Below are 27,891 nucleotides of genomic sequence, written 5' to 3' on the forward strand. Positions count from 1 at the left end.
TTAAGTTGGTATAATCTGTTGGGTTTTTGGATAGGTTAACTTATTCTACATTGTTCTATTTTGTATGTGTTCCATTCAGTAATCTTGTAAATAAATTCTGTTTTGCCTAAACTTAAGTGGTTTGGCCAGCTGGATCTCTCCTGGAATATCCACTTTACACCTGCTTAAGACAACTAGCAAAGTTAGGGTCTGGGCCACTTCCTTGAAATATTTTGAAGGGGTCTGGCCTGGTCCATAACAACATCTATTTGTCTGCCATATATCCCTACATTTCCCAAGAATAATGCACCTAACCTACACATCCCTGAACACTACGGGCAATTTAGCATGGTTAATTTACCTAACCTGCACATCTTTGGACTTTGGACTGTTATAAAAATTATTGTTCAAATATTAACTAGAAAAATCAGACTGCTGATAATTTTATCTTAGAAAAGGAGATACTTCCTTATGCTGCAAATGAAGGACTTACACCATTAAAGATATTGAGAGAATGCAGCAATAATGCTAGCAGATAATGTCTTCCAGAGGGATTAGTGAAGAAGAAAATATTGCGAAGAGGTTATGAACCAGTCTCATTATACAAAGTTGGATTTAAAAGTGCTTGGTAAATGTAAAAGTTGGAATTGGAGTTATGAAAAAAATTCTGACTGATTTTGATTGGAAAAGGATCTGGCAGATTCAAGAATATTGGCTTCACCAAGGTTGATGAAACAACCAGTGGAAGTAAAATAAATTGAAATTTTACAATGTTAGATAGTCAGGAAACAATGTTTTGACTAGACCTCAGGCCCATAGAAGTAGATAGGAAGAAAAGGAGTCTATGAAATGGGAAGATGATTTAGAAATTCACATGTTGGAGACATTATTTTGAAAATGTAATTATAACAACAAAGAGAATGAGGCTAATAGGTTTAGCCCACCTTTTTTTGATAGCAATGTAACAAATAGATTTGGCATTGAGAGTTATATGAAACAGGTAGCTCAAGTGTGATACTACATAATGGTTGCTTTTAAGTACCACAGAGGTGTGATTTAAGTTTGTATTATAAGTAAATAATCTGGTTATTCTATTATATCTTCAATTCTTTTTGCTTAATAATTTTCTGTTTTAGTGTTAAAACAAAATATGCAACATTGCGTGCTTTTGCTTAATGAAAAGAACACCTTGTTAAAGCCAAAACAAAACAAAATATCATGTTCAATCTGGATTTCAGTCTGGGATCTGCCTTGTCCAGTAATAATATCAGCTGAGGTAATAACAATAGCTTCATGAGAGAGATGCTTTGCTCATCTAATTTACGTGTTTTGTCTGAGGATATAACAAAGCAACTTAAGGCAGGTAAGACAGTAGATATGATATACTTGAACTGAAGGAAGATCTTTGATATAGCTTCTCAGGAAATTCAGCCATTAAAAATAAGTAACTATTCAATGGAAGTATTTTACAATTGCTATGTAATTGGTCGATTGGTGGAAACCAGATTTTGAGGGTACAGAGATTGTAATCAGTCAAGGGGATTGCCGGTTTTGCATTCTCTTTTGTAAATCTTCATAAACCCTTATGATGAAAAACTAATGAAAGTATAGATTGCAAAATTGACCAGGGGTTTGAATGTGCTTTCAATTGAAAAAGCAGCAAGCAAATGAAATTCAGTGTGTAGAAATTGAGAGTGATTTGCATTGGTAGGGGAAAATATTTGAGGAGCTGCTCGTTAAATGGAAAGAAAGTAATACATTTAGAAAGTGAAGGTTTCTCTGTTTGATTTTGCATGCAATGAATTCATGCAGTGAATACATTCTTCATAAATAGATTTACAATTTTCCTATAACTAGTAAACAGTATGCAATTCAGCCATGGTTTCACACAGCCAGTAGAAAGAGAGATCCCGTGACCTGCATTTAATATGGTTCCTAGTTGTTCTATGTGTGAAATAACAAAGTTCTGACAGAAAATTGAGTAAATACAAGAGAACCAGCACCTCTAATATTTACTTTGGAGTCTAATGGAAGAAAATTCAGTCTGCTGGCATGATCCTGATCTTCCGTTGTACTTTGGGTGTGGGAGTGCAACAGGACCTGGTTATCCTCATACAGCAGTCACTGAAAGTCAACATGCAGGTACAGCAGACAGTGGAGAATGCAAATGGTATGTTGGCCTTCATAACAAGAGGATTTGAATACAGGTGGAGGGATTTCTAGCTTCAATTGGACAAGACCTTGCTGAGTTTGGTGTACAGTTTTGGTCTTCTTATAGAGTAGAATTTAATATCCTTTATTATCACTTGTACTCCAGTACAGAAGTATAGGAGTACATTGAAAAGTTTTACAATGGCTTTTACTGGCACCATCTTAGGTACAAGTACTTATGTACAAGTCTTACATGCAGAGTAAAAAAAAATCTTTTAGAACATAGAACATAGAAAAATACAGCGCAGTACAGGCCCTTTGGCCCTCGATGTTGCGCCGATCCAAGCCCACCCAACCTACACTAGCCCACGATCCTCCATATGCCTGTCCAATGCCCGCTTAAATGCCCATAAAGAGGGAGAGTCCACCACTGCTACTGGCAGGACATTCCATGAACTCACGACTCGCTGAGTAAAGAATCTACCCCTAACATCTGTCCTATATCTACCACCCCTTAATTTAAAGCTATGCCCCCTCGTAATAGCTGACTCCATACGTGGAAAAAGGTTCTCATGGTCAACCCTATCTAAACCCCTAATCATCTTGTACACATCTATCAAGTCACCCCTAAACCTTCTTTTCTCCAATGAAAACAGCTTCAAGTGCCTTAGCCTTTCCTCATACAATCTTCCGACCATACCAGGCAACATCCTGGTAAACCTCCTCTGCACCCGTTCCAGTGCCTCCACATCCTTCCTATAGTATGGCGACCAAAACTGCACACAATACTCCAGATGCGGCCGCACCAGAGTCTTACACAACTGCAACATGATCTCAGGACTCCGGAACTCAATTCCTCTACCAATAAAAGCCAGTATGCCATATGCCTTCTTCACAGCACTGTTTTGCTGGGTGGCAACTTTCAGAGATCTGTGTACATGGACACCAAGATCCCTCTGTTCATCCACACTACCAAGTATCCAACCATTAGCCCAGTACCCCATTTTCTTGTTACTCTTACCAAAGTGAATCACTTCACACTTAGCTACATTGAACTCCATTTGCCACCTTTCTGCCCAGCTCTGCAGCTTATCTATATCCCGCTGTAACCTGCCATATCCTTCCTCACTGTCAACAACTCCACTGACTTTTGTATCATCCGCAAACTTGCTCACCCATCCTTCTAGCCCTTCCTCCAGGTCATTTATAAAAATGACAAACAGCAATGGTCCCAAAACAGATCCTTGCGGAACACCTGTAGTAACTGCACTCCAAGATGAACCTTTACCATCAACTACTACCCTCTGTCTTCTTCCAGCCAACCAATTCCTAATCCAAACCTCCAACTCACCCTCAATGCCATACCTCCGTATGTTTTGCAGTAGCCTACCATGGGGAACCTTATCTAACGCCTTACTAAAATCCATATACACCACATCTAGATGCTTTACCCTCGTCCACCTCCTTAGTCACCTTCTCAAAGAATTCAATAAGGTTTGTGAGGCATGACCTGCCCTTCACAAAACCATGCTGACTATCCTTGATCTCATTATTCTTATCCAGATGTTCATAAATCCTATCCCTTACAATTCTCTCTAAGACTTTGCCCACAACAGAAGTGAGGCTCACCGGCCTATAGTTACTAGGGTTATCCCTACTCCCCTTCTTGAACAAGGGAACCACATTTGCTATCCTCCAGTCTTCTGGCACTATTCCTGTAGACAACGAGGACATAAAAATCAAGGCCAATGGCTCTGCAATCTCCTCCCTTGCTTCCCAGAGAATCCTAGGATAAATGCCATCAGGCCCAGGGTACTTATCTATTTTCACCCTTTCCAGAATTTCCAACACCTCTTCCCTACATACCTCAAAGCCATCCATTCTAATTAATTGTGACTCAATATTCACATTCGCAACAACGTCCTCTTCCTGAGTGAATACTGACGAAAAGTATTCATTCAGTATCGCCCCAATCTCTTCAGCCTCCACACGCAACTTCCCACTACTATCCTTGACTGGACCTATTCCTCCCCTAGTCATTCTTTTATTCCTGACATACCTGTAGAAAGCCTTTGGGTTTTCCCTAATCCTACCAACCAAGGACTTTTCATGTCCCCTCTTTGCTGCTCTTAGCTCTCTCTTCAGATCCTTCCTGGCTACCTTATAAACTCTCAATCGCCCCAATTGAACCTTCACGCCTCATCTTTACATAGGCCACCCTTTTCCCTTTAACAAGGGATTCCAATTCCTTATTAAACCACGGCTCCCTCACACGACCCTTTCCTCCCTGCTTGACAGGTACGTACTTATCACGGACACTCAATAGTTGCTCCTTGAACAAGCTCCACATATCAATTGCACCCTTCCCTTGAATACTGGATTAGTGGTGCTGGAAGAGCACAGCAGTTCAGGCAGCATCCAACGAGCAGTGAAATCAACGTTTCGGGCAAAAGCCCTTCATCAGGAATAAGCCCTTTATTCCTGATGAAGGGCTTTTGCCCGAAACGTTGATTTCGCTGCTCATTGGATGCTGCCTGAACTGCTGTGCTCTTCCAGCACCACTAATCCAGTATTTGCTTTCCAGCATCTGCAGTCATTGTTTTTACCTCCCTTCCCTTGAAGCCTACTTTTCCAAGCCACACATCCTAAGTCATGCCTCACTGCATCATAATTTCCCTGCCCCCAGCTATAACTCTTGCTCTGCAGTGCACACCTATCACTCTCCATCACTAGAGTAAAAGTCACCGAATTGTGGTCACTGTCCCCAAAGTGCTCACCTACCTCCAATTCTAACACCTGGCCTGGTTCGTTACCCAGAACCAAATCCAGTATAGCCTCACCTCTTGTTGGCCTGTCTACATATTGTGTCAGGAAACCCTCCTGCACACATTGGACAAACTCCGACCCATCTAACGAACTCGAGCTATAGCTTTCCCAGTCAATGTCTGGGAAGTTAAAGTCCCCCATAACAACCACCCTGCTACTTTCACTCTTCTCCTGAATCATCCTCACAATCCTTTCTTCTACGTCTCTCAGACTATTAGGAGGCCTGTAGAAAACTCCTAACAGGGTGACCTCACCTTTCCTATTCCTAACCTCAGCCCAAACTACCTCAGATGGCGAGTCTTCATCCATCGTCCTTTCCACCGCTGTAATACTATCTTTGACAAGCAATGCCATACCTCCCCCTCTTTTACCCCCACCTCTGACGCTACTAAAACATTTAAACCCTGGAACCTGCAACAGCCAATCCTGTCCCTGTTCTACCCATGTCTCCGTAATAGCCACAACGTCGAAATCCCAGGTACCAACCCACGCTGCAAGTTCACCTACCTTATTTCGTATACTTCTCGCATTGAAGTATACACACTTCAAGCCACCTTCCTGTTTACAGGCACTCTCCTTCGAGATTGATGCCATGTTCCTAACCTCCTTACACTCCAGGTCCTGCACTCTAAAGCTACAGTCTAGGTTCCCATGCCCCTGCAGAGTTAGTTTAAACCCCCCCCCAAGAGCACTAGCAAACCTCCCGCCAAGGATACTGGTGCCCCTCAGGTTCAGGTGGAGACCATCCTGCTTATAGAGATCCCACCTTCCCCAGAAAGAACCCCAGTTATCCAAATACCGGAATCCCTCCCTCCTGCACCATCCCTGTAGCCACGCATTTAACTGCTCTCTCCCTATTCCTTGACTCTGTCACGTGGCACAGTTAACAAACCAGAGATAACAACTCTGTTTGTTCTAACTCTGAGCTTCCAACCTAGCTCCCTGAAAACCTGCCTAACATCCTCAGCCCTCCTCCTACCTATGTCGTTGGTGCCAATATGGACCACGACTTCGGGCTGCTCCACTTCCCCCTTAAGGACCCAGAAAACACGATCAGAGACATCATGTACCCTTGTACCTCGGAGGCAACATACCAAACGTGAGTCTCTCTCGCCCCCACAAAACCGCCTATCTGTGCCCTGAACTATCGCGTCCCCAATAACTATTGCTGTGCTCTTCTCCACCCTTCCCTTCTGAGCAACGGGGACAGGCTCCGTGCCAGAGGCTTGAACCCCATTGCCTACCCCTGGTAAGTCGTTCCCCCCCACAAGTCTCCAAAACGGTATACTTGTTCTTGAGGGCAACGGCCGCAGGGGGTCCCTGCACTGGCTGCTTGCTCCCAGTCCCCCTCACTGTCACCCATCTGTCTGCAATCTTTGGAGTTACTACTTCCCTAAAGCTCCGATCTATGATCCCCTCTGCCTCCCGAATGATCCGAAGTTCATCCAACTCCAGCTCCAGTTCCCTAACACTGTCTTGGAGGAGCTGGAGATGGGTGCACTTCCTGCAAGTGTAATCAGCAGGGACGACCATGGCATCCCTCACCTCAAACATGTTGCAAGAGGAACATTGCACTGCCTTCACTGCCATCCCTCTAAAAGTAACCTTTTTTAAAAAAAACTAGGTCTAAACAATAGAACAAGCAAAATGCAGCATTTACCTGCTTACCACAACGGGTCTTATTATTAGGTTAGAGGAGGAGGGCGGGTGGGAGGCTCTACCCCTGTAGTGCCTCGGGTTCCTCTCGTGCGCGCCTTTATAGGAAGAAAACTTACCCAGGTAAGCTTGCGCTACACCACCCTCCGGGTCCACTCCGCGCTTTTGTTTTTAAAAACTTTCAAATTTAAACCGTTAAACAAACGTCACCGAGCCTTCAAGCAGCCACTGCCAAACAGCCCTTATCTGCTCCGCTGAGAGAGTCAAAAGTGGATTAAAAGGAAAGGAAAGCAGTATCATTACTTACAGTTGTCAGAGAATGAGTTAGGAATGAAGTAGTTATAACATTATGAAAAGGATTTACATTACAGTCTAATATAGAATTCCAAAAGCAACAGCCCAGCACAAGACAACAGGCTCAAACCCAACATTGCTCCTGCTTCTGGTCTACTCCTCACCAGCACTCCGCAGTAACAAGGGCTTTTGCCCAAAATGTCGATTTTCCTGCTCCTCAAATACTGCCTGACCTGCTATGCTTTTCCAGCACCACGTTCTTGACTCTAATCTCCAGCATCTGCAGTCCTCATTTTTGCCTAGCAGCAAGATATATTGCACTGTACCGGATTCACCTCCACCACGTGCCACTTGGGACTTGGGATTCCCCACGTGCCGTCGCTCTGGGATTTCAGCCCCTCTGTTATTCTAGGACTCAATCCGTCTGTGTTCACGCGACTGATTCTTGGGTCAGCAGAACTGACATCTGAAGAGAGACTGGATTAGTTAGGACGATATTTACTGGACTTTCAAAAAATGAATGGGGATCTTCTAGAAACCTAAAATTTTTGCAGGTAAATATAAAGTCCCCATAGAATTAGGTTGCTCTCTAATTTGAGAAACAACCAGTGTGGGAATTGAACTCACCATGTTGACATTGCACTGCTGTGCAAACCAGCCATCAGCCACCTGAGCTAACCAGCCCCCATAAATCTATACCTGAGACTAATGAGCCCAGAAAAAAGGAATTGCAGTCCAAAAATATGAGGTAAACCATTTAAAGACTGAGAAGAGAAGAACTCCCTATACCCAAAAAGTAGTAAACCTGTGGAATTCTCTGCTACAGAATGCAGTTGAGGCCAAAACTTTGAACGCTTTCAAAAAGGAGTTAAATGTAATTCTTGGGGCTAAAGGATGTCAAAGTATATGGGTAAAAAGCACAAACGGTGTTCTGAGTTAAATAATCAGGGCTAGTCAGACCGCATTTGTAATATTGTGAGCAGTTTTGGGTCCTGTATGTAAGGAAGGATGTGCTGAGGTTGGAGGGAGTCCAGAAGAAGTTTACAAGAGTGACTCCATGGATGTCATATGAGGAGCAGGTGATGACTCTGGGTCTATGTTTGATGAAGTTTAGAAGGACGAGGGGGTCCTTATTGACACTTACAGAATACTGAGAGGCCTGGATAGAGTGGACATGGAGAAGATGTTTCCACTAGTAGGAAAGACGAGGACCTGAGGACACAACTACAGAGTGAAGGGACACCTCCTTAGCTCTGAGATGAGCAGGAATTTATTCAGCCAAAGGATGGTTAATCTGAGGAATTCCTTGCTGCAGAAGGCTATGAAGGACAAATCATTGAGTGTTTTTAAGACAGACATAGATAGGTCCTTGACTGGTAAGGCATCCAGGGTTGTGCGGAGAACGCAGGAGAATGGGTTGAGAAACACACCATCCATGATTGAATAGCGGAGCAGATTCAGTTGACTGAATGGCCTAATTCTACTCATGTGTCTGATGGTCTTGCAGATAAATGCTTGGTTGGGGAAAAACCATTTGGGGAGGACAGATACAGCAGAGATGGACGAACCTGGAGGATGAAATTGAATCCTTAGCATCTGAGGAAGTGTTGGCTGGGAAACTGGGAGTTGGTGGCCTCATAATGAATGTTAGTTGATGACCTCACATTCGATATTTCTGGCAAAAGCTCACAAAGAGAAAGGTCCGCAGTAGAATGTGTAAAATGGAGCCAAGGGTGGAAATTGGATTGCTGAGTGTCAGAGTTAATCTTGTTGCTCAGTGCCAGGTTAAGCATCAATTGTTTCTTTGTGGCAGGGTTACTGTTTATATTGTGTTTGGTGACAGGCTTATGAATGATTTAGTTTTATTCACTTCATAGCTAATTGTGAAACTTCCTTGTTCAGTGTCAGAGTTACTGCTGTTACCTTGTTGCTGAGCAGCAGGGGTACCTTCTTATGTAACACCAAATTTAATAATGTCTTGCTACAGGTTAATCAGTTATTTGGCTTATTGTGGGTACTATTTGTGTGCATGTATATTTCAAACAGACTTTAGTTTTTGTATCTTTGTCAATACCTTATTAGTTGATACTTTATTGCTCATTTCCAAGGTTTGTGATAACTTGGTGTAGAGTGCCATGTTGGTAATGTTTTGTTTAGAGTCAGTTTTAATGATTACCACTTGTTCTCTGCCATGGTTACGCAGTAAGTTCTCATGTAGCATTTTGGTTGTATTCCCAAACATGGTTAATGTTAACTGAAATCACTTTAAGCAAATCACATTTTCCCATTGACACCATTGTAAAAACTGTAGTGAGGTTCAGTAGGAGCCGCCTTATCAGAAAAAATTGAAACATTGTCTTGTAACTTGAAACACTTTACAAGGTTAAATTTCCACTTCAGTAAATTAAGAATGCAATATTTAAAATCAATGATGCAAAATAAGTTTAAGAATATATTATAAAATATGAAAACTTTTTATTTGCCTTCCACTCACTGCTGATCCTCTTTGGAACACATTGCATTGTTTGACCATCCTGGTTGCTGCAGTTGCTTCTTGCAAACCCTCCAATTTGTGGCTGGTTTTCGCCAGCTCTTCTTGTCGCCTCTGCTGCTCTCAGTCTCACCTTCTCACTTACCTTTTCTCATGCCTAGCTCCACTTCCCTGTGTCTGCTGCTCACCACTTCTCTCTCCTGAACCCTTGCTGTGAGTGAGAGAGCTGCAGCACTCCTAGAACCTTTTGAATGTGACAATAATAGTGATGTTAATTATAACAGTTTTAGTTTCACCATTCCACACGGTTGGCACCCGCACTTGAGCAACCTCAGAGCTCTAGGTCCAAAGCTTAATGTCTTTGTTCAATGATGGTCTTGCCTGGACCTGAGATAGGCCAGAACCATGGCTTAATGGGAAAGTGTGATTTGCTTAAAGTCATTTCAATTAACATTTACAATGTTCAGTTACTGAACTAGAACTCTAAATAAGGATTTACTGTATAACCCTGGCAATGAAGCAGGTCCCTTATTGTGCAAAAATGCTGAACTATGATTGTTCTAATTGATATCTACACAGTAGTTACACCTCAGGGCCCTAGCATTATGACCGTTGCCTCAGTAAAAGCAAGGTTGCAGGAGAGAGAAGTGACAAGCAACTGAGTCATGGAGCACGAGCTTCATCATGATGAAAGAGCAATGTCAATGAGAGGGTGAGTTTTGCAGCAGCAGAGGTCACAAGTTAAAGCATCAGCAACAATTTAATTTAGGGAATAGGAAAGGCTATGTATTGGGGTTGGCAGTAAGAAGGTGACGCTGCATTTTGGAGGGTCAGCAGCAACAGATTGAGTTAAAAATTGGTCAGTCCAAAATGACACTGATTGGATCGTGGAGCCTGATGTAATACTTGTGCAAAACTGCATCTCGCAAATCTTTAAACGAGCATACAACCCATATTCTGGAATACTTTGAAACAAAGCAACACAAAATTGGACAAACATAAATGGGGACTTAGTAAATTGGTAAGATCTTATTGCTCACTATCAAGCATACTGATGATACTATATTACTGAGCCAGAGTTAACAATGGAAGCTTATTGCTCAGCACTAGATTTACTGACACTGTATTACTCAGTGCCAAGGTTAATGATAGTACCTTTTCTTCAGTGTCAGATTTACACATAATGTATTCCTCAGTACCAGGTTTAGGCACATCTTACTGCTCAGTACTAAAGTTACTGAACTTAGCTGGTTGTCAGCACCAGGCTAACTGATACCATATTTTCTTGTGCCAGGTTTACTGATATAATGTTGCTGTGTGCCAGGGTTATTGATATTGCCTTCCTCTGTGCCAGGGTTATTGATACTGAATTACTCGGGGCCAAGATTACTGGTCATATTTTATAGCTCTGTGCTAAGTTTACTGATCAGACCTCTTTGCTCTATGTCAGCTTTACTGATATCTTAGTATTCAGTGCCAGTTTTACAGATTAATCCTTGTTTCTTTGTGTCAGTGTCAGTGTTAGTGATTATATCTTGTTCCTGTTCCAGGGTTAACAATTAGCTTTGACACTGAAAACTGCATTTAATGATTATAATTTGTTGCTCATTGCCAGGCTTGATTTCTTGTTGCTTATGCCTAGGGTTACTGATTGTTTCTTTCTTTTAAGCGCTGGGCTTAACTACTATATTTTAGTTGCTTTGTTCCACGATATATATGATTATGTATTGTCCCCGTTCTTCCCGGCATTAATAACTTGTTTTTGCTCATTGCCAGTTCTGCTTGTGATTTATTGTTGCCCGATGCCAGTACCACTGATATTAGGACAAGTTGAGAAGACACTAATGTCTGCTAAACCTTTAAATCATTTGTTAGACCTCAACTGGATTATTTTGTTCAATTCTGAGCCTCACGTTCTTTCAAAGTCTTGGACAGAGTCCAGAAGAGATTTTACTACAAAGGTATAGGGATGAAGGACTTCAATTACATGGAAGGACTAGAAACTAATTTCTTCTTACACAGTGCCAGTGTTAGAGTTTACATCCTGTTTCTTAATGCAACAGTTACTGATTATAATTTGTTGTTTGATGCCGGGTGATGAATTTATTTTGTCTCTACAGAGCAGTAGAAGTGAAAGAACATCCTTTTTTTAAAGGCATTGATTGGCAGCAGGTCTACTTACAGAAGGTAAGTGGTGCCTTATTTTATGATTTTGTTAAGTAACAAGTAAAAATGATAGAATGTTGGTGCACATTGAATTCTCATGCACAGCGCCCTCGAGTGGCACACTTCAGAAAATCTACTTTACGTAGATTTTACCACTTTACAAAATTTCTGTCATTGTGAATTCTGCAGTTTAGTTTCTTGGGTCAAAATCCTGAAACTCCCCCCCTAATGGCATTGTAGGTCAACCTTCAGCAGGTAGGCTGCAATGGTTGACATAGGTAGCTCACCATCACCTTCTCAAGGGCAACTAAGGATGGGCAATAAATACTGGCCAGCCAGCAATGCTCACATCACACAAAATGAATTTTTTTAAAAAGAAGGGAAACTGGTACCTGTTCCTCAGACAATAATTAATGTATAGCTTCCCAAACCCTGAGGTCTAGAATCACAGTAGGATCCCATAATGCAGTCAGAGAATAGTAAACAAGGTTACAGATCACATTTGTTTTTTGTAATTGTACCTTTCCTTAAGGAAACAAGATATGGCCCAAACCAATTGGCTGTTCAGATATAACCAAAAATAGCTGAATAAGAATGTTGTGAAGCATGTTGTTTTAGTCACCTTCACAAAACCAATCATCTCAAATGGGTGCAAAATGAAACATGACCTGCAGAAGGAAGCCTGCAGCCACGTGAACTCTGGAATTACAGACCAGCTCCTGTCACAACATGAAATTTCCTTTCTTCTGAATTCCCTTTCTGGTCAGTGAAATGCATATGTTCAACTGAAGATTTCTCACCATTTCCTAAATTATGACTCTCGCTGCAGAGGTTTTCTATATTTTGAATATATTTAGTCTTCAGTGATTCATATGGGAAATGTGGGAAACCTATCTCTGATATACCTGTTAAAGGGAATTGGCCTGCTCTGGGTAATTACTGATTGAGTTGAGACTCTGTTTATAAAGTCATTTATGAGCCAGGATTAAGAGTTTTGGAGAGACATGTCACGCTAATGAACGTTCTCGAAAGACCCATGATGAATATTTCAGCAGATGCTACATCATTGAATGTTGTCACCTGGAACCAGGACTTGACAAAGTCTGGGTTGGAGGAGGTGAGGAAGCTCATGGCCAGTTCACTTTTATCAGTGAACATCATGTGTGTTACTCTGTGTACCATGTCAGCCAACATCTTCAGACTGGCACAGAGACCACTCTGTCACAGAAACTGAAGAATTTCTCTGACTTGCTTGGGTCACTTGCATCATTCCAGCTCTTTTAGGTTGAAGTTTGATACTGAGCTTCCTTCTTTTCTGAAAATAGATTTGTATTCATTTAGGAAATGTGTGGAATGCTGATTGTCATCTAACTGTCAATGGTTAAGAAGTACTAAAAACTGTATAGACCCAGTTAAAACTAGTCCAAAGTCAACTCGGATCTGTTTTGAACAAGATGTTGAATGTCCAGCAGCATGGCAGTTCAGGTCAGAGAGCACGATGGTATCTATGAGCAAACTGGCCAAGGCCTACAGTTGCAGGAATCTGTTTCTGGCAGTGACGTCTGGGCCCAGAACTGTGGGCCTGTTGATAGGATGAACATAATGGCAAATAATATTAATAGTGGCCTTGCTGTAAGTGGCTGAGATCATGAGTAAAATGAAACTACAATCAGTTGGAGACTGTTCCATCAAACAGTGGCCTGTATAAATAATTCCAAATGGAAGGAGAGTTGTTACACAAAAATTGAAAATCCTTCGAAGTGGGACTTCAAAAATTATTTGGGATATTGAGCTATCGCATAGATGAATGATGTGCAGCTTCTCACAAGCTCATTAGAAAGATGAATTGGATCCATTGTGTTTCCTTCATCCTCAAGAATGCTAGCAATCATATAAAATTGATTGTAAATCATCTTTTAACTTCGCTAAAATCTGTTATTCATAATCAGAGTGCTCTTTTATAAAGCGATGAGGGATTGCCTTGTATTTAGTATTAAATGTGCTGAGTTGACTATCTTGGCGAATAAATAAGACAACATGGTAGGTGCTTGAAAGGAGCCATGAGGAGCCATGGTCCAAGAGGAATTGTAATGGTATTCAGTTGACTTGCATCAGGACATTTGGATTGTTATGGTTTCTCGGTTCAGCCTGGGTAGTCTTTCAGGAACTATACTGAAGCTGGATAAAATTTACTTGAGGCTCTCTTTCCTGACAAATGTTCCACACAAATTAAGTTTATCATACGTAAGACATGTTCAAATAGTTTTCCATCAACGTTTAAAATTCCAGGCCATGTGAAAGATCTAGGAACAAGCCACACAGTGCGTTTGTCACAGTTGAGGTGCACCTCTGTGTTCATGTCTCTGCCAAAAGCCCTCAGATGAGATTTTTTTGTAAACAGAAATAAGCTCTAGAAAGACAATAGATTTAAATGACTTGGTGACTGGTACAAGACAAGCTGCTTTTTTTTTGGTGTTTTCACTGCACTAAAGGCAAACTTGTGTCTCCAATCTCATTTTCATCATCAGTTATATTAGCCATGGGAAGGTACTAGAGGCTGACTGTCAAAACATGAGCTTGTGTTTGCATATGTTCAGTGTCTAACAGCTAACATGTTGCTCAGGTGAATAAGCTGCTCCCTATAATGAAACTTCCATTTGACAGTGTGTGTGTCCTTGCTATCATCTGCATGGCAACATATCGTGAGATGTGTCTAAGTTTCCCACTTACTAGGAACTCCCAGTAATTGCTGTCATCCATCAAGGGCTGAAACACACTCTTGTCAGTTAATTACACAAAACCTTATGATTTTCCTGTGGTTGGGAGAGGAGATGTAACAAGATCTCTTTGAAAGTCAGTTGTGTCATGTTATGCAACTGAGGTTTAAACCCATTCATTGATCTATTGGCAGGTTTGATAATCTAGTATTTTGCCAGACAGATCTGTAATACGGTAAGTCATTGTTCATAATTGATGACACCCTGGACCACAATTAGAACCTGTTATGGACTTGGCCATAAACCTCATTCCTGATTAAAGGCTCCTGCCCGAAACATCGATTTTCCTGTTCCTCAGATGATGCCTGACTGCTGTGCATTTCCAGCACCACTCTAACCTTGAATCTATGGAGTAGGCCAGGCCACTCAAAACATTCTTAAGCAGGCAGCCCAGACCATAACTTTGCAATTTGTTTCAGTCAGCCTACGGTGAAAATGACCCTGAGATGGACTACCAGGTTAAAAATAGTCAAAAATGTATTCTCAAAATTACACAATGAAACACGAAGAACAGAATAAAGAACCCCTACAGAACTAGACTCCAAACTAGACTCAAGTATGCTGTTCTGAATATACACAACAGTCCCAATAAGCAAACTCCCTTTAAAGATCAGTATAAATGGAACACATGCTTACAGGTTGAAGTTAGGAGAGAGAGCATTTCCACACAGCTCACTGTTGAACTCCCAACCAGTTCTGGACTAAACAAAACTGCTCAGCTAAAGAGCTGACCACTCCCCTTTCATTCTAAAGGTCACTTCTAAAACATAACCACTTTGGTCTGAAGTCTCATCTGTTTACATAAAAACAAAAGGCCTCTCAAAATCCTTTGTATCTCTGTACCAAACCAGTCTAATCGGAGCCTGGCCCAGTTTATTACCCCTCTGAAAAAATCAAGGACAGAGTATCCTTGAGCCAAGGAACAGCTTTTAGAAAAGAAAGGACTAGCTTTGTGACACCTCCCCCCTTAAAAAAATGAACCAGCAATCCCAAAAGATGGCTTCATTTTTAGCACTTCAAAAGTCCGGTTATTAAACTAAACACACATAAACACTATACTAACTATAAACATGCAAACGTGCACAACCACCTGCAAATTCAGGCTGCAGTACACCCCCCACCGAATGCCCCTGTATCTCACTCGAGTCTCGATAACCCATCGGCGATCACGTTTTCACGACCTGCCACATGCACAATTGACAATAGACAATAGTTGCAAGAGTAGGCCATTCTGCCCTTCGAGCCTGCGCCACCATTCAATATGATCATGGCTGATCATCCTCAATCAGTATCCTGTTCCTGCCTTATCTCCATAACCCTTGATTCCACTATCCTTGAGGGCTCTATCCAACTCTTTCTTAAATGAATCCAGAGACTGGGCCTCCACTGCCCTCTGGGGCAGAGCATTCCACACAGCCACCACTCTCTGGGTGAAGAAGTTTCTCCTCATCTCTGTCCTAAATGGTCTACCCCGTGTTTTTAAGCTGCGTCCTCTGGTTCGGCACTTACCCATCAGCAGAAACATGTTTCCTGCCTCCAGAGTGTCCAATCCTTTAATAATCTTATACGTCTCAATCATATCCCCTCTCAGCCTTCTAAACTCAAGGGTATACAAGCCCAGTCGCTCCAGTCTTTCAGCGTAAGGTAGTCCTGCCATTCCAGGAATTGACCTCGTGAACCTACGTTGCACTCCCTCAGTAGCCAGAATATCTTTCCTCAAATTTGGAGACCAGAACTGCACACAGTGCTCCAGGTGTGGTCTGACCAGGGCCCTGTACAGCTGCAGAAGAACCTCTTTGCTTCTATACTCAATCCCTCTTGTTATGAAGACCAGCATGCTATTAGCCTTCTTCACTACCTGCTGTACCTGCATGCTTACCTTCATTGACTGATGTACAAGAACACCCAGATCTCTCTGTACTGCCCATTTACCTAAATTGATTCCATTTCGGTAGTAATCTGCCTTCCTGTTCTTGCCACCAAAGTGGATAACCATACATTTATCCACATTAAACTGCATCTACCATGCATCCGTCCACTCACCTAACTTGTCCAGGTCACCCTGTAATCTCCTAATATCCTCCTCACATTTCACCCTGCCACCCAGCTTAGTATCATGAGCAAATTTGCTAATGTTATTACTAATACCATCTTCTATATCATTAATATATATTGTAAAAAGCTGCGGTCCCAGCACTGACCCCTGCGGTACCCCACTGGTCACTGCCTGCCATTCCGAAATGGAGTCGTTTATCACTACTCTTTGTTTCCTGTCAGCCAACCAACTTTCAATCCAAGTTAGTACTTTGCCCCCAATACCATGCGCCCTAACTTTGCTCACTAACCTCCTATGTGGGACTTTATCAAAAGCTTTCTGAAAGTCCAGGTACACTACATCTACTGGATCTCCCTCGTCCATCTTCAGAGTTATATCCTCAAAAAATTCCAGAAGGTTAATCAAGCATGATTTCCCCTTCATAAATCCATGCTGACTCTGACCTATCCTGTTACTACTATCCAGATGTGTCGTAATTTCATCCTTTATAATAGACTCCACCACTGAGGTCAGACTAACTAGTCTATAATTTCCTACTTTCTCTCTTCCACCTTTCTTAAAAAGTGGTACAACATTAGCCACCCTCCAATCCATAGGAACTGATCCCGAATCTATCGAACTCTGGAAAATAATGACCAACGCATTGTCAAATTGAATGGCTGCAACAACAAGCTCCATCTGAACAGTTTGGCATTTTTGTCCTTAAACTTTTCCACAACTGTCAGTGGGTTATGATCAGTGTATACGATTGTCTCAGATGCATTGCTGGTGATATAAACACTGAAATGTTGTAATGCCAATACCAAGCTGAAAATATATTTCTCTACCATTGAATATTTCTGTTGGTGAACGTTGCACTGCCTGGAAAAATGCCCAATGGGTCTTTCTATCTCCTCATCATCCTCCTGCAGGAGCATCGCACCAACACCCACATCACTGGTATCGATAGCCACCTTGAAAGGCTTCATGTAATCCAGTGTGGCTAATTCTGGGGCAGTGGCGAACACCTTTTTTAGGCTGTTAAATGCCTTTTGACAGTCCACTGTCCACTGAAACTTCTTGCTGTTTAACAATTCGGTGAGTGGAGCAGCCACACTGCTGAAGTTCGGCACAAACATTTGGTAAAATCCATTCAATCCCAGGAACCGTAGGACTGCTTTTATTGTCAACGGTGTGGGAAATTCCCCAATTACTTTCATTTTTGTATCTCATGGGGCCATTTGCCCATGTCCAATAACATGGCCCAGGAAGGTGACTTGGGCTTTGGCAAATTCACTTTTAGCGAGGTTTACCACCAAGCCCACCTTCCGAAGTCAATTGAACAAGTCCAATAGATGTTGTAAACATTCCTTCCATGATTGACTAAAAATCACCAGGTCATCAATATACACCATACAGTTGGGTAATTCAGCAATGACTTCATTAGTCAGTCTCTGAAATATGGCTGGAGTGCTCCAGATGGCATATCTTTGAACTGATATAGTTCATTTGGTGTCAGGAAAGCTGAAATTGCCTTTGCTGTTTCTGACAGAGGCACTTGCCATTAAATTCCCTTTTAGATTCCCTACAGTGTGGAAATACGCCCTTCGGCCCAACCAGTCCGCACTGACCCTCCGAAGAGTAACCCGGCTAGACCTATTTTCTTCTGACTAATTGACCTAACACTATGGGGCAATTTAACATGGCCAATTCACCTGATCTGCACATCTTTGGACTGTGGGAGGAAACCGGAGACACAAGGAGAATGTGCAAACTCCATACAGTCACCTGAGGCTGGAATCGAACCTGGGACCCTGGTGCTGTGAGGCAGAAGAGTAACCACTGAGCCGCTGTGGTGCCCCAAATTTAATAATGAGGAACTCCTCAAAGAATGAGAGCCTCTAGGCAAGTCCAACTTAGAAATGTAAGTTGTTTGTTCCACTTATTGAGCACAGTCCTCCAACCGTGGAATTGGATATGCATCAGTCTTTGTAGCAGAGTTGACTTTCAAATAGTACCGTTGGGTACTATCTGGCTTTGGCACTACGACTATGGGTGAGCACCAATCACTGTAAGTTCGATTATGCCATCTTGGAACATGCGCTCTCCTTCTAAATCTGTGCCAACTTTAGACGGTTATGCCTATAAGGATGTTGCTTGATCAAAACAGCATCTCCTTTCTCTACATCATGCACAATTAGGTTAGTACTTCCCAGTTTATTTCTACATATCTCCCCATGTGATAGTAATAACTCTTTCAGGTCATTTTGATTTTCTTGGGGAAGGTAACTCAATAATTTATCCCAATTTTTGAAACTTCCTCATTGTCCAATTTGATTTGAGGAATGTCCAATTCAGAATCCTCTGAACTTGATTCTTCTTTCTGAGCTGTAATCATTAACACCTTCTCCTCTTGCTTTCCTTCCCTATCAAAATACCTTTTGAGCATATTCACATGACACACTCTGTGAGATTTCTTCCTTATCAAGTAGTTCACATCACTCAATTTTTCTCTTGATTTGATAAGATCCACTAAACCTGGCTTTTAAAGGCTCACCTGTTACTGGAAGCAACACCAATACTTTATCCCCAATTGCAAAATTGCGAATTTGTGATTTCTTATCCGCTTCCTGTTTCATCGTATGCTGTGATATTTTTAAATGCTATCTTGCCAATTCTCCAGCTCTATTTAATCATTCTCTAAAACGTGACATACTCCAAATGAGTGGTCTCTGAATTATGAATTATTAATTTCTTCTTAATCAATTTTAACGATCCTCTTACTTCATGCCCAAAAATTAATTCAAATTGACTAAATATTGTCTATTCATTCAGTGCATCTTTGATCACAAAAAGTACAAATGGAACTCCCTTATCCCAATCATCTGGATAATCCTGACCATAAGCCCGCAACACGATCTTTTGTGTTTGATGCCATCTCTCTAGTGGAGCCTGTGACTCCGGATGGTACACAGTAAATTTGAATTGCTTTATTCCCAAGTTATCCATAACCTCCTCGAAGAATTTGGATGTGAAGTTTGCTCCTTGGTGTGACTGGATCTCTATTGGCAGTCCGTATCTAGTGAAAAAAAATTAAGTAATTCTTCTACAAGCCTTTTTGTTGTGATGTTGCGTAATTGGATTGCGTCTGGAAATCTAATCAACACATCCATTATTGTTAGTAAATCCTTATTCCCACTTTTTGTTTGAGGTAGGGGACGTAGGTAATCAGTCAAGACTCTTGTGAAAGGTTCCTCAAATGCTGGAATAGGTATTAAAGGTGCAGGTTTTATTACTGCCTGTGGTTTACCGATTAGCTGTCATGTATGACACGTCTGGCAAAATTCAGCTACATCCTCGTGTAGTCCAGGCCAGTAAAAATGTCTCTGTATTTTAGCCTGTGTTTTCTTCATCCCTAAATGACCTGCAAATGGTAGCTCATGAGTCACTTGCAGCACCTCCTTTGTATAGCCTACTGGCAAAACAATTTGATGAATTTCTGCCCATTTCTCATCTGAATATTTGATGGTCTCCATTTCCTCATTAAGACATCATTTGTTAAGTAATAACACACAAGGATGTATTCATTCACTCTCTGTAAATGCCTTTTGATACAATTGTTTTAACTCCTCATCTTTCTGCTGTTATTCAATCAGCTTAGCACAGCTAAAGATACAGGCATGTTTACCTGTTTGCTCCTTCTTTGTGTGACATATCTGATGGAAGCAAGTTTCTGATAAAGCTAAGTCAGCTTCCTTATCTGTGCCCTTTTGATCTCTCCTGCTTCATCTTGTGCCTGTGTAATCTTGTGATCACACAATCAGGGAAAAGTCCTGGAAAAATATTCTCCATGTCTTCCACTGGCTTTTCAACTAGAGTAGGCACCACGCCTACTGGTGAGTCAACTATATCATTGACAAGGACAAATTGTATTCCTGGAGTTAAGAGTTTGTCCAGTACTCCTACCGCAAATTCTCCACTCTTCTCTGGATTCTCTAGCCTCACTTTACATAATTGAGCACTTTTTGTCTCACCATGAATTTCTGTTCCAGTACCTTTTCTGGCAGTAGTCCCTCAGGAGTACATATCTCCTCATCCTTCAGCATTACAGACTGAGCGGATCCTGTGTCCCTTAATATTGTAACCTCCTTACCTACTGCTCCTGGCCTATGTGAATAAACTTTACCCTTGCATATATATTTTTTAAGCAGATCTGTTACTTCCTCCTTAACCCATCTCTGATCATCTTGTACACTCTGAGGCAGTTGTCTAACTTCCCTTATGCCTTTTGTTACTAGTCCAACAAAAGGTTTGTCTGGTTTTCCTACAACTGGCTTTCTCCTAGGCCATCAAAACTCTGATTTCGTGTGGCCCACTTTATTACAATGAAAATGCTGGAGCTTTGTAACTTTTGTCCCCCTTAAGGGTTTTTTTTACCCTGTGGTAAGTTATCCTTATGATCTTCACTGAGATCTAATTTTCCCTTTCCACATGAGGCTTTCTCTTTGCCCCAATTTCTATCCCTCATGGAGTAAAATGGATTCTGGAAGCCGAACTGTGTTTTATGGACCAGCTCAGAATCATCAGCCACTTCAGCTGCTAACATTGCTGTTTTAACTCTCTGCTCTTCCACATGAGTTCGCATTACTTCAGACAGTGAATGTTTGAATTCCTCCAAAATAATTACCTCCCTAAGGGCATCATAGGTTTGCTCGATTTTTAAAGCTCTTAGGAAAAAAGGACTAGCTTTGTGACAGACCTGTGCAAGGAAGTTTGTCATGAAGGTGACAATTCTTCAGTTAGCTATAGATAAAGAATCAGGCCAATGCCTTAGTCGAAAAGCAGCCCAGTATTAGCTGATTGAACTTCAGTGCTACTACAACACAGACTTGAGAGTCCTTAAGCCTTTACTCTGTAAATGTACATTCAAACTTGTTGAACTTGGCTAAGTAAAATACTGTATCTTCTTGCATGGTAAGAGCACACATGCTGTTTGGAATAGATAGAATTCCTGCAGGTGATTGTGGATTGTTTTGAAAGCTGTCAGATATGGTGATATATCTCCAGTCACCCAAATGATTTTAAAAAAGCAGTTATCAATTTTGTCCAAAAAACTGCACTGAAGTTTCTTTTGCACTGTTGCATCAGTTCCTTTGCGATCAACCACAACACGTTTTCGATGTATTTTGTTCCATTAATAATTCACATTGCAGCAATGGTTACATACAGGTGTTCCTGAGACTTCAGCAGCACCCCTTAACCATATCCTCAAACAAATGATCCCAATTTGCAACAAAAGCATTTACGGCCTTTGTGGGTGAAATTGTACGATAAGGGGAAGACTTCCTGAGCACATATATGACTTTGCTGTATGTAGCCCAATTATGCCAAATGAAAATTGATGAGACTGTCTTAAACTAATTTCATTAAAATCCATTTCACAACAGAGCAAAGAGAGCTATAACTCCCAAGTAAGATTCACCTGGTTGGAGATATGAAAGGATTAAATTCTAACTAGATAAGACTTTGAATCCAATTTGGAGCTGTGAACTTTATTTTTCAAAGTTCCTTATCACTAAAAATTATTTTATCAGGCAAAATATTTAATGGTATCAAATGTCATGGGACCACACCGTGGTTCTGATTGTGGTATATCTAGTACAGTGCAATCTTAAAATAACTTCCACCTTGTTTTTTTTAATGTTTTCAAGTATCCACCTCCACTCATTCCCCCTCGGGGAGAGGTGAATGCAGCTGATGCATTTGACATTGGATCATTTGATGAAGAAGACACAAAAGGCATCAAGGTACTGTCTGAGTATTCTTGATTTATCCTTTCCTCTGAATGTTGTGCTAGTAATCTGTGAATATCATAAAATAGAAATTACCAATGGAACAAATGACACTCCTATCATAAGCAAGGGTGAGTGGCATAAAATAAATTCCTGAAGAAAACTAAGCAAGTCAGGCAATACCTTGAGGGAGAGAAGCACTGTTAATGCATTAGATATTCCAGTATTGCCACTGTAATTTCATTCACTAGTTCAAGTATTAATGGCAATGGCATAATAAGCAATACCAGTAGCATCCTGTAGTCAGAATGAGCTCATGGCATGCATGTGCTAGTGAGTTCTGATTGGTCCTATGAAACTACCTAGTTCTGGTGACACCAGTATATCCAGGATGCACTGGTCCATCTGCACATTCTCCTGAATCAATTGTGCCTGTGCAGCTAATGCATACTAGCACCACCTAAGTAACTAGTCAATGCCTTAACAATGCTGGTATTTTGTATCATATGTGGATTCTAGATATTTTCTAATCAACTTGATCAGAGATGTTATTACACGCCTCTAGAGCAGGTGGAACTTGAACCAAAAACTCCTAGCACAAAGGTAGGAACAGTAACACTATTCCACAAGAGTCCACAATTGTCTCAGAGGACCACATTCTCATTAGAGAGAGAGACAGAGGGAGAGAGGCAACTGATATGTTTTAACCTGAAGGTCACCATGAATCAGATGAGGGGAGAGGTTGAGAAAGAGCAACCTTCGTTATAATTTCAGCTGGTCCAGGAATCGATCCCATATTGTTGGCACCTCTGCATTGCAAGCCAGCCATCCAGCCAAATGAGCTAACTGACCTCTTTGTTTAGATAAATTTTGGATACCCTGGAAGGCAGGCTCTGTACTTCAGAATTATATTGAGGTTTTAAAAGCATATTTTATAATCAATTTATTCAGAGATATTAAAATTCAACTCTTGACCAGGTGGGATTGAACCCAGGTCAAGAGCTAGGGACACTACCTCTGTACCACAAGAACCCTTTAATAAACTTGAGGAGCAATCTCCCAATCTGGTTTATTAGTTGTAGATATTCTCTAAACAACTGTTCATAGATGTTATGACCCACCTCTGGAGGAGGTGTGACTTGAACCCGGGTTTCCTGACTCAGACATAGGAACAGTTTGCCTGTACCACCAGAGCCCTCAGACTATGAACTGTCTACGTGCATATAATGAGTAAATGCTGGTGACAGCTGTGAAACTATATAATTCATTAGAATAGACAAGTTACTCTTAAATTGTGACTGGTCTTTGTTTGACTGCAACATTCAAAGTACCATGGTTTTGTCCAATTATTTATTTACCTCTGAATTCCAATTTAATTTCTGATACAAAAGATTCTCAAGTTTTGGATACCTCAGAGCTTGAAGAATATCTGAAATTGTAAATTTAAAATGCCGATTAGTCTGGCATTTTAGTATTCATAATATAAACACAAATGCTAGAAAAAAGTTTGATTTTGAAAGGACATACTTTCAAATAGCAAAGTTTTCAAAGGAACAATGTTTGGTACGCTGAACAAAGTACATTACTGTATATGAACAATATTTTCAAAGGAGTTGAAAACGTCCTTACAACACAATAACCAGGCTTAAATCCCAAAAATTTGTCTAAATGAAATGAGATTTATTATATTTTAATTGGTTTCAGAATGCTATGTTGATAATTTATTTTCTATTTCTTTTTCACTTTCCACTTTTGTTTCCCTCTTCCTTCTGTCCTTTGACTTTCACCCCTTTTCAATTTGGTCATCCTGCATGCTTTCTGTTTTGTTTTCTTGTTGCCCCCATCTATACTTTCTCTGTGCTATCTGTCTTGCTTTCTATCCCTGTCATTTGCTCTTCATTTCTTGCTCTCTGTACCATGTCTGTTTCTTCCCTGACTCTCCAACTCTGTCTTTTCGTCTCTTTGATTTTTTTTCCATACAGCTGTTGGATAGTGACCAAGAACTGTATAAGAATTTCCCTTTGGTGATATCGGAACGTTGGCAACAAGAAGTGGCAGAAACTGTGTACGATGCAGTCAATGCTGACACTGACAAAAACGAGGTTAGGAAGCGAGCAAAGAATAAGACGCTTGGACATGAGGAAGGTAGGAAAGTTCATTGATAAGGTAACTGCTTTGTGGATCGTTAACTGTCATCCTGAACTAAAACCCAAAAATACTTCCAAATACCCAGCATGACAGTTGATGCTGAAAAAGCAACAGATACTAACTGATCTGTATTTGGAGTATCTGCATTTATAGTTGTCTTTTTTCTAGACTTTTTACATGCTACCAGTCTCCTGCCGAAAAGGTCCAAAATGGCACATCGTTGGATGCTTTAAAATAATTTTTTATCTGCTATTTTAACCCAGGAACATGTGTCAGCCATTCAGTCTCTTGAGCCTGTTTCACAATTCAGTTGGATTGTAGCTAACCTGAATCTAAACTCCATCAGCCCATTGTGATTTCATCACGATTAAAGATTTTGTACAACAAAACATATATCAGTTTCAGTTTTGAAATTTTCAGTTGACTTTACTTAAAAGTTTATGGGGTAAAGAATCTTTTACTTCCACTAATCCTTTCATGAAGAAGTGTTTTTTGACATCATCCTTGAATGACCGAGCACTAATTTTAAGGTTACATGCACTTGTTCTGGACTAACAGACCAGTCAGAACAGTCTGTCTCTACTTACAACATCCAATCCTTTAACCAACTTATTCATTCCTCAGTTAGCTCAGCCCTTAATCCTTCAGACTCAAAGAAAAGCTTGCCTAGTGTATGAAACCTGCCCATATAATGTAACTGTTTTAGCCTCTATATTTATCTGAATCTGTGCTATATCCCTTCAAAGCCTTGGTATCTAGAATTTGATGCAGTACTTAAGATTGTGTCTGACCAGATGACTGTGCAGTGGCTGTATACAGTATTTTCCAACCCTTTGTACCGAATTAAAATTCGAATGCTCAGTGTAATGGACTAGGATGTGGCATGCACAGTTCAGCATTCTGTTCCTATCTGCGTCAAGTAGGGGCTAAGGAATGGCCATGAATGCAGAAAGGAAGAGTGGCAAGAGGCTTTGCCTGAATAATATCTTATACCATTTGTCTACATGCTAAAGATGATTTTAACACCTCTACTCACTGGTATACAAGCATACTTACAAGCAAGCTGAAAGAACTAAAAATAAATTACATCAAAAAATAAAAAATGGATGCTTGGTGGCTCAGTGGTTAGCACTGCTGCCTCACAGGTACCTGGGTTTGATTCCACCCTCAGATGACTGTCTGTGTGGAGTATGCACATTCGGCCCTTGTCTGCATAGGTTTCCTTCAGGTTCTCTGGATTCCTCCCACAGTCCAAAAATGTACAGGTTAAGTGTAATTAAGCTTTGCTGAATTGCCCCATAAATGAATGATAGTTAGGTGGATTAGCTATAGCAAATGCAGGGTTATGGGGATGGTGGGCTGGGTCTGGGTCGGATGTTGTTTAGAGGGTTGGTGCAGACCTGATGGGGTGAATGGCCGCGTTCCATACTATAAGGATTCTATGAAAATCAATTTCTTTATCCTCATTCTGAGGACCTAGACTAATATCATATTTTAATATAATATACAGATTATGCCCTCGGAAAAGACTGCATCATGCATGGTTATATGCTGAAACTAGGAAACCCTTTCCTGACCCAATGGCAACGTCGATATTTCTACCTCTTTCCAAATCGGCTAGAGTGGAAAGGAGAGGGCGAGTCACGGGTAAGCAATGTTAGACTGACTGAAGCGAGGAGGTTGTTCTGAGAGTATGTGTATCACTGTCCAAGTATCATCAGGAAAGTGAAAGTTAATGTATTTTACTCAGCGTCTTTAAGCATTGAGTGTATAGGGCATGCAAGATAAAAATACTTTAGGGTGGATTAACTGTAGTGAATTACTGTTTATCTAGCATGTGAATTTTTATTAAATATAAATATAGCCAGGAGAGCTAAAATGAGAAATCTATCATAATATCCCATGAATGGATTCACTTGAAAACAGAAATAATAAAGCCCTCAAGTGAATGATAGTCATTGCCATACATTGGTTATCCATCATGTTCTGCAGCTCATTATTATCTATGATGTATCATGTGATGTGATTAGGAACTTAAATTAAAATGCTGAAAGCATAATGGAACCTTTAAATGAGAGCTATCTAGAAAGCTTTCAGTTTCAGCACAAGCTGGCCATTCAGCGAGCAAAAAGAAAAAATACCGTAGAAAAGTCTTTGACTTTGATTGATTGTGATAAATTCTAAAAACAGATTTGTCGCGCTGATCTCATCACACGTCATACAATGGTAAAAGATGCTTCTTCATTCACATGTCTCATTTGAAGCTTAATTGTCCACTGCTCAGCTTCACATTTCTCTAGGTATTGTGTTAAAGCGATCCTAACTTAAAATGTTAAGAAGTTATGAAATTAACCTGGTTCGCCAAAGAATTCTGCAATTTTTTTAAATGAAGAAAACCTAGCTAACTCCTTTTGACATGTTGCAATGAAGATTGCATCCAACATTGGGGAGTAGTGAGAGAGAGAGAGAGAGAGAGAGAGAGGGGGGGGGGGGGGGGTGAAATTGCAAATCCTTTGTCTCCATCTCCAAAATCTGTTCCTTTTGACTTTTTACAAAGATTATAGCATGCTGTCAATCACTCTGAAGCCTCTTGAGGCAATATTTCATTACCAAAACCAGTCAGTACAATATGTAGTGCAACCTTTATACCCCATATTTTACAGGATTTCAAGATGATTGTTCTTGAGGAATGCTGTTCCACCTATCTTGTTCATTCATTGATCCGAAGCATCTGGTTGCTTCCTAAACAATTCAAAGATTCTTGTTCCACTATTCTATTTAATAGTCTGTTCCATCTTTTTTTTTGTGGAATAAAATTAATAAATGTCCTTGTCACTGGAGGAGGAGACTCCACAAATATCCTTTCCCTTAATGATGGGAGAGCCCAGCACATTAGTGTAAAGTATAAGGCCAAAGCATTTGCAGCAATCGTCAGTCAGATGTGCCAAGTGGATGATCCACCTCCTCCAGAGGTTCCCAGCACCTCATATGTCAGTACTCAGACAAGTTGATTCACTCTGTGCTTTTAAGAAACAATTGGAGGCACTAGATATTGCAAAGAATATGGGTCCTGACAACATTCTGGCAATAGTACTGAAGACCTGTTCTCCAGAACTTGCCGCACTCCTAGCCAAATGTTTGCAGTTCAGCTGCAATACTGGCATCCACCTGACAATGTGGAAAATTGCCCAGGTATGCCCAGCAACACCAACAGTACAAATACCACCTGGGAAATTGCTGCCCCAGAATTCTTGAGCATCAGTAAAGTGATGGAAGGAGTCATCAGCAATGCCATCATCAGCAATGCCATCAAGCAGCACCTGTGTACTGATGTTCAGTTTAGGTTCCACCAGAGCTACTCAACTCCTCACCGCATTTCAGTCTTGGTTCAAACATGGCAGAGAGTTGATACCAAAGATCAGAGAGGAGGGCCTTTGATTTCAGATCTGCAATTGATCAAGGAGGGCCAACAAAATTGGAGTTAATGAGAATCGGGGAAAAACTCTCCACTTGTTAAGAATCATATCTGGAATATAGGAAGATGGTTGTAGTTGTTGGAGGCCAGTTATCTTAGCT

General features: G+C 40.9%; 1 protein-coding gene across 1 annotated transcript in view; it reads left to right on the top strand.

Annotated features, from left to right (window-relative positions):
* The window catches only part of grk3 (G protein-coupled receptor kinase 3), a 302,636-nt gene that overhangs the window by 245,535 nt on the left and 29,210 nt on the right, over positions 1-27,891 (top strand). Inside the window, exons 16-19 of the mRNA XM_072588022.1 lie at positions 11,518-11,584; positions 22,087-22,182; positions 24,150-24,312; positions 25,826-25,962. Of these exons, the coding sequence (XP_072444123.1) occupies positions 11,518-11,584; positions 22,087-22,182; positions 24,150-24,312; positions 25,826-25,962 (463 nt within the window). The remainder of the gene's footprint in view (positions 1-11,517; positions 11,585-22,086; positions 22,183-24,149; positions 24,313-25,825; positions 25,963-27,891) is intronic.

This window comes from Chiloscyllium punctatum, chromosome 17, assembly GCF_047496795.1.
Source record: "Chiloscyllium punctatum isolate Juve2018m chromosome 17, sChiPun1.3, whole genome shotgun sequence".
Lineage (NCBI taxonomy): Eukaryota > Metazoa > Chordata > Chondrichthyes > Orectolobiformes > Hemiscylliidae > Chiloscyllium > Chiloscyllium punctatum.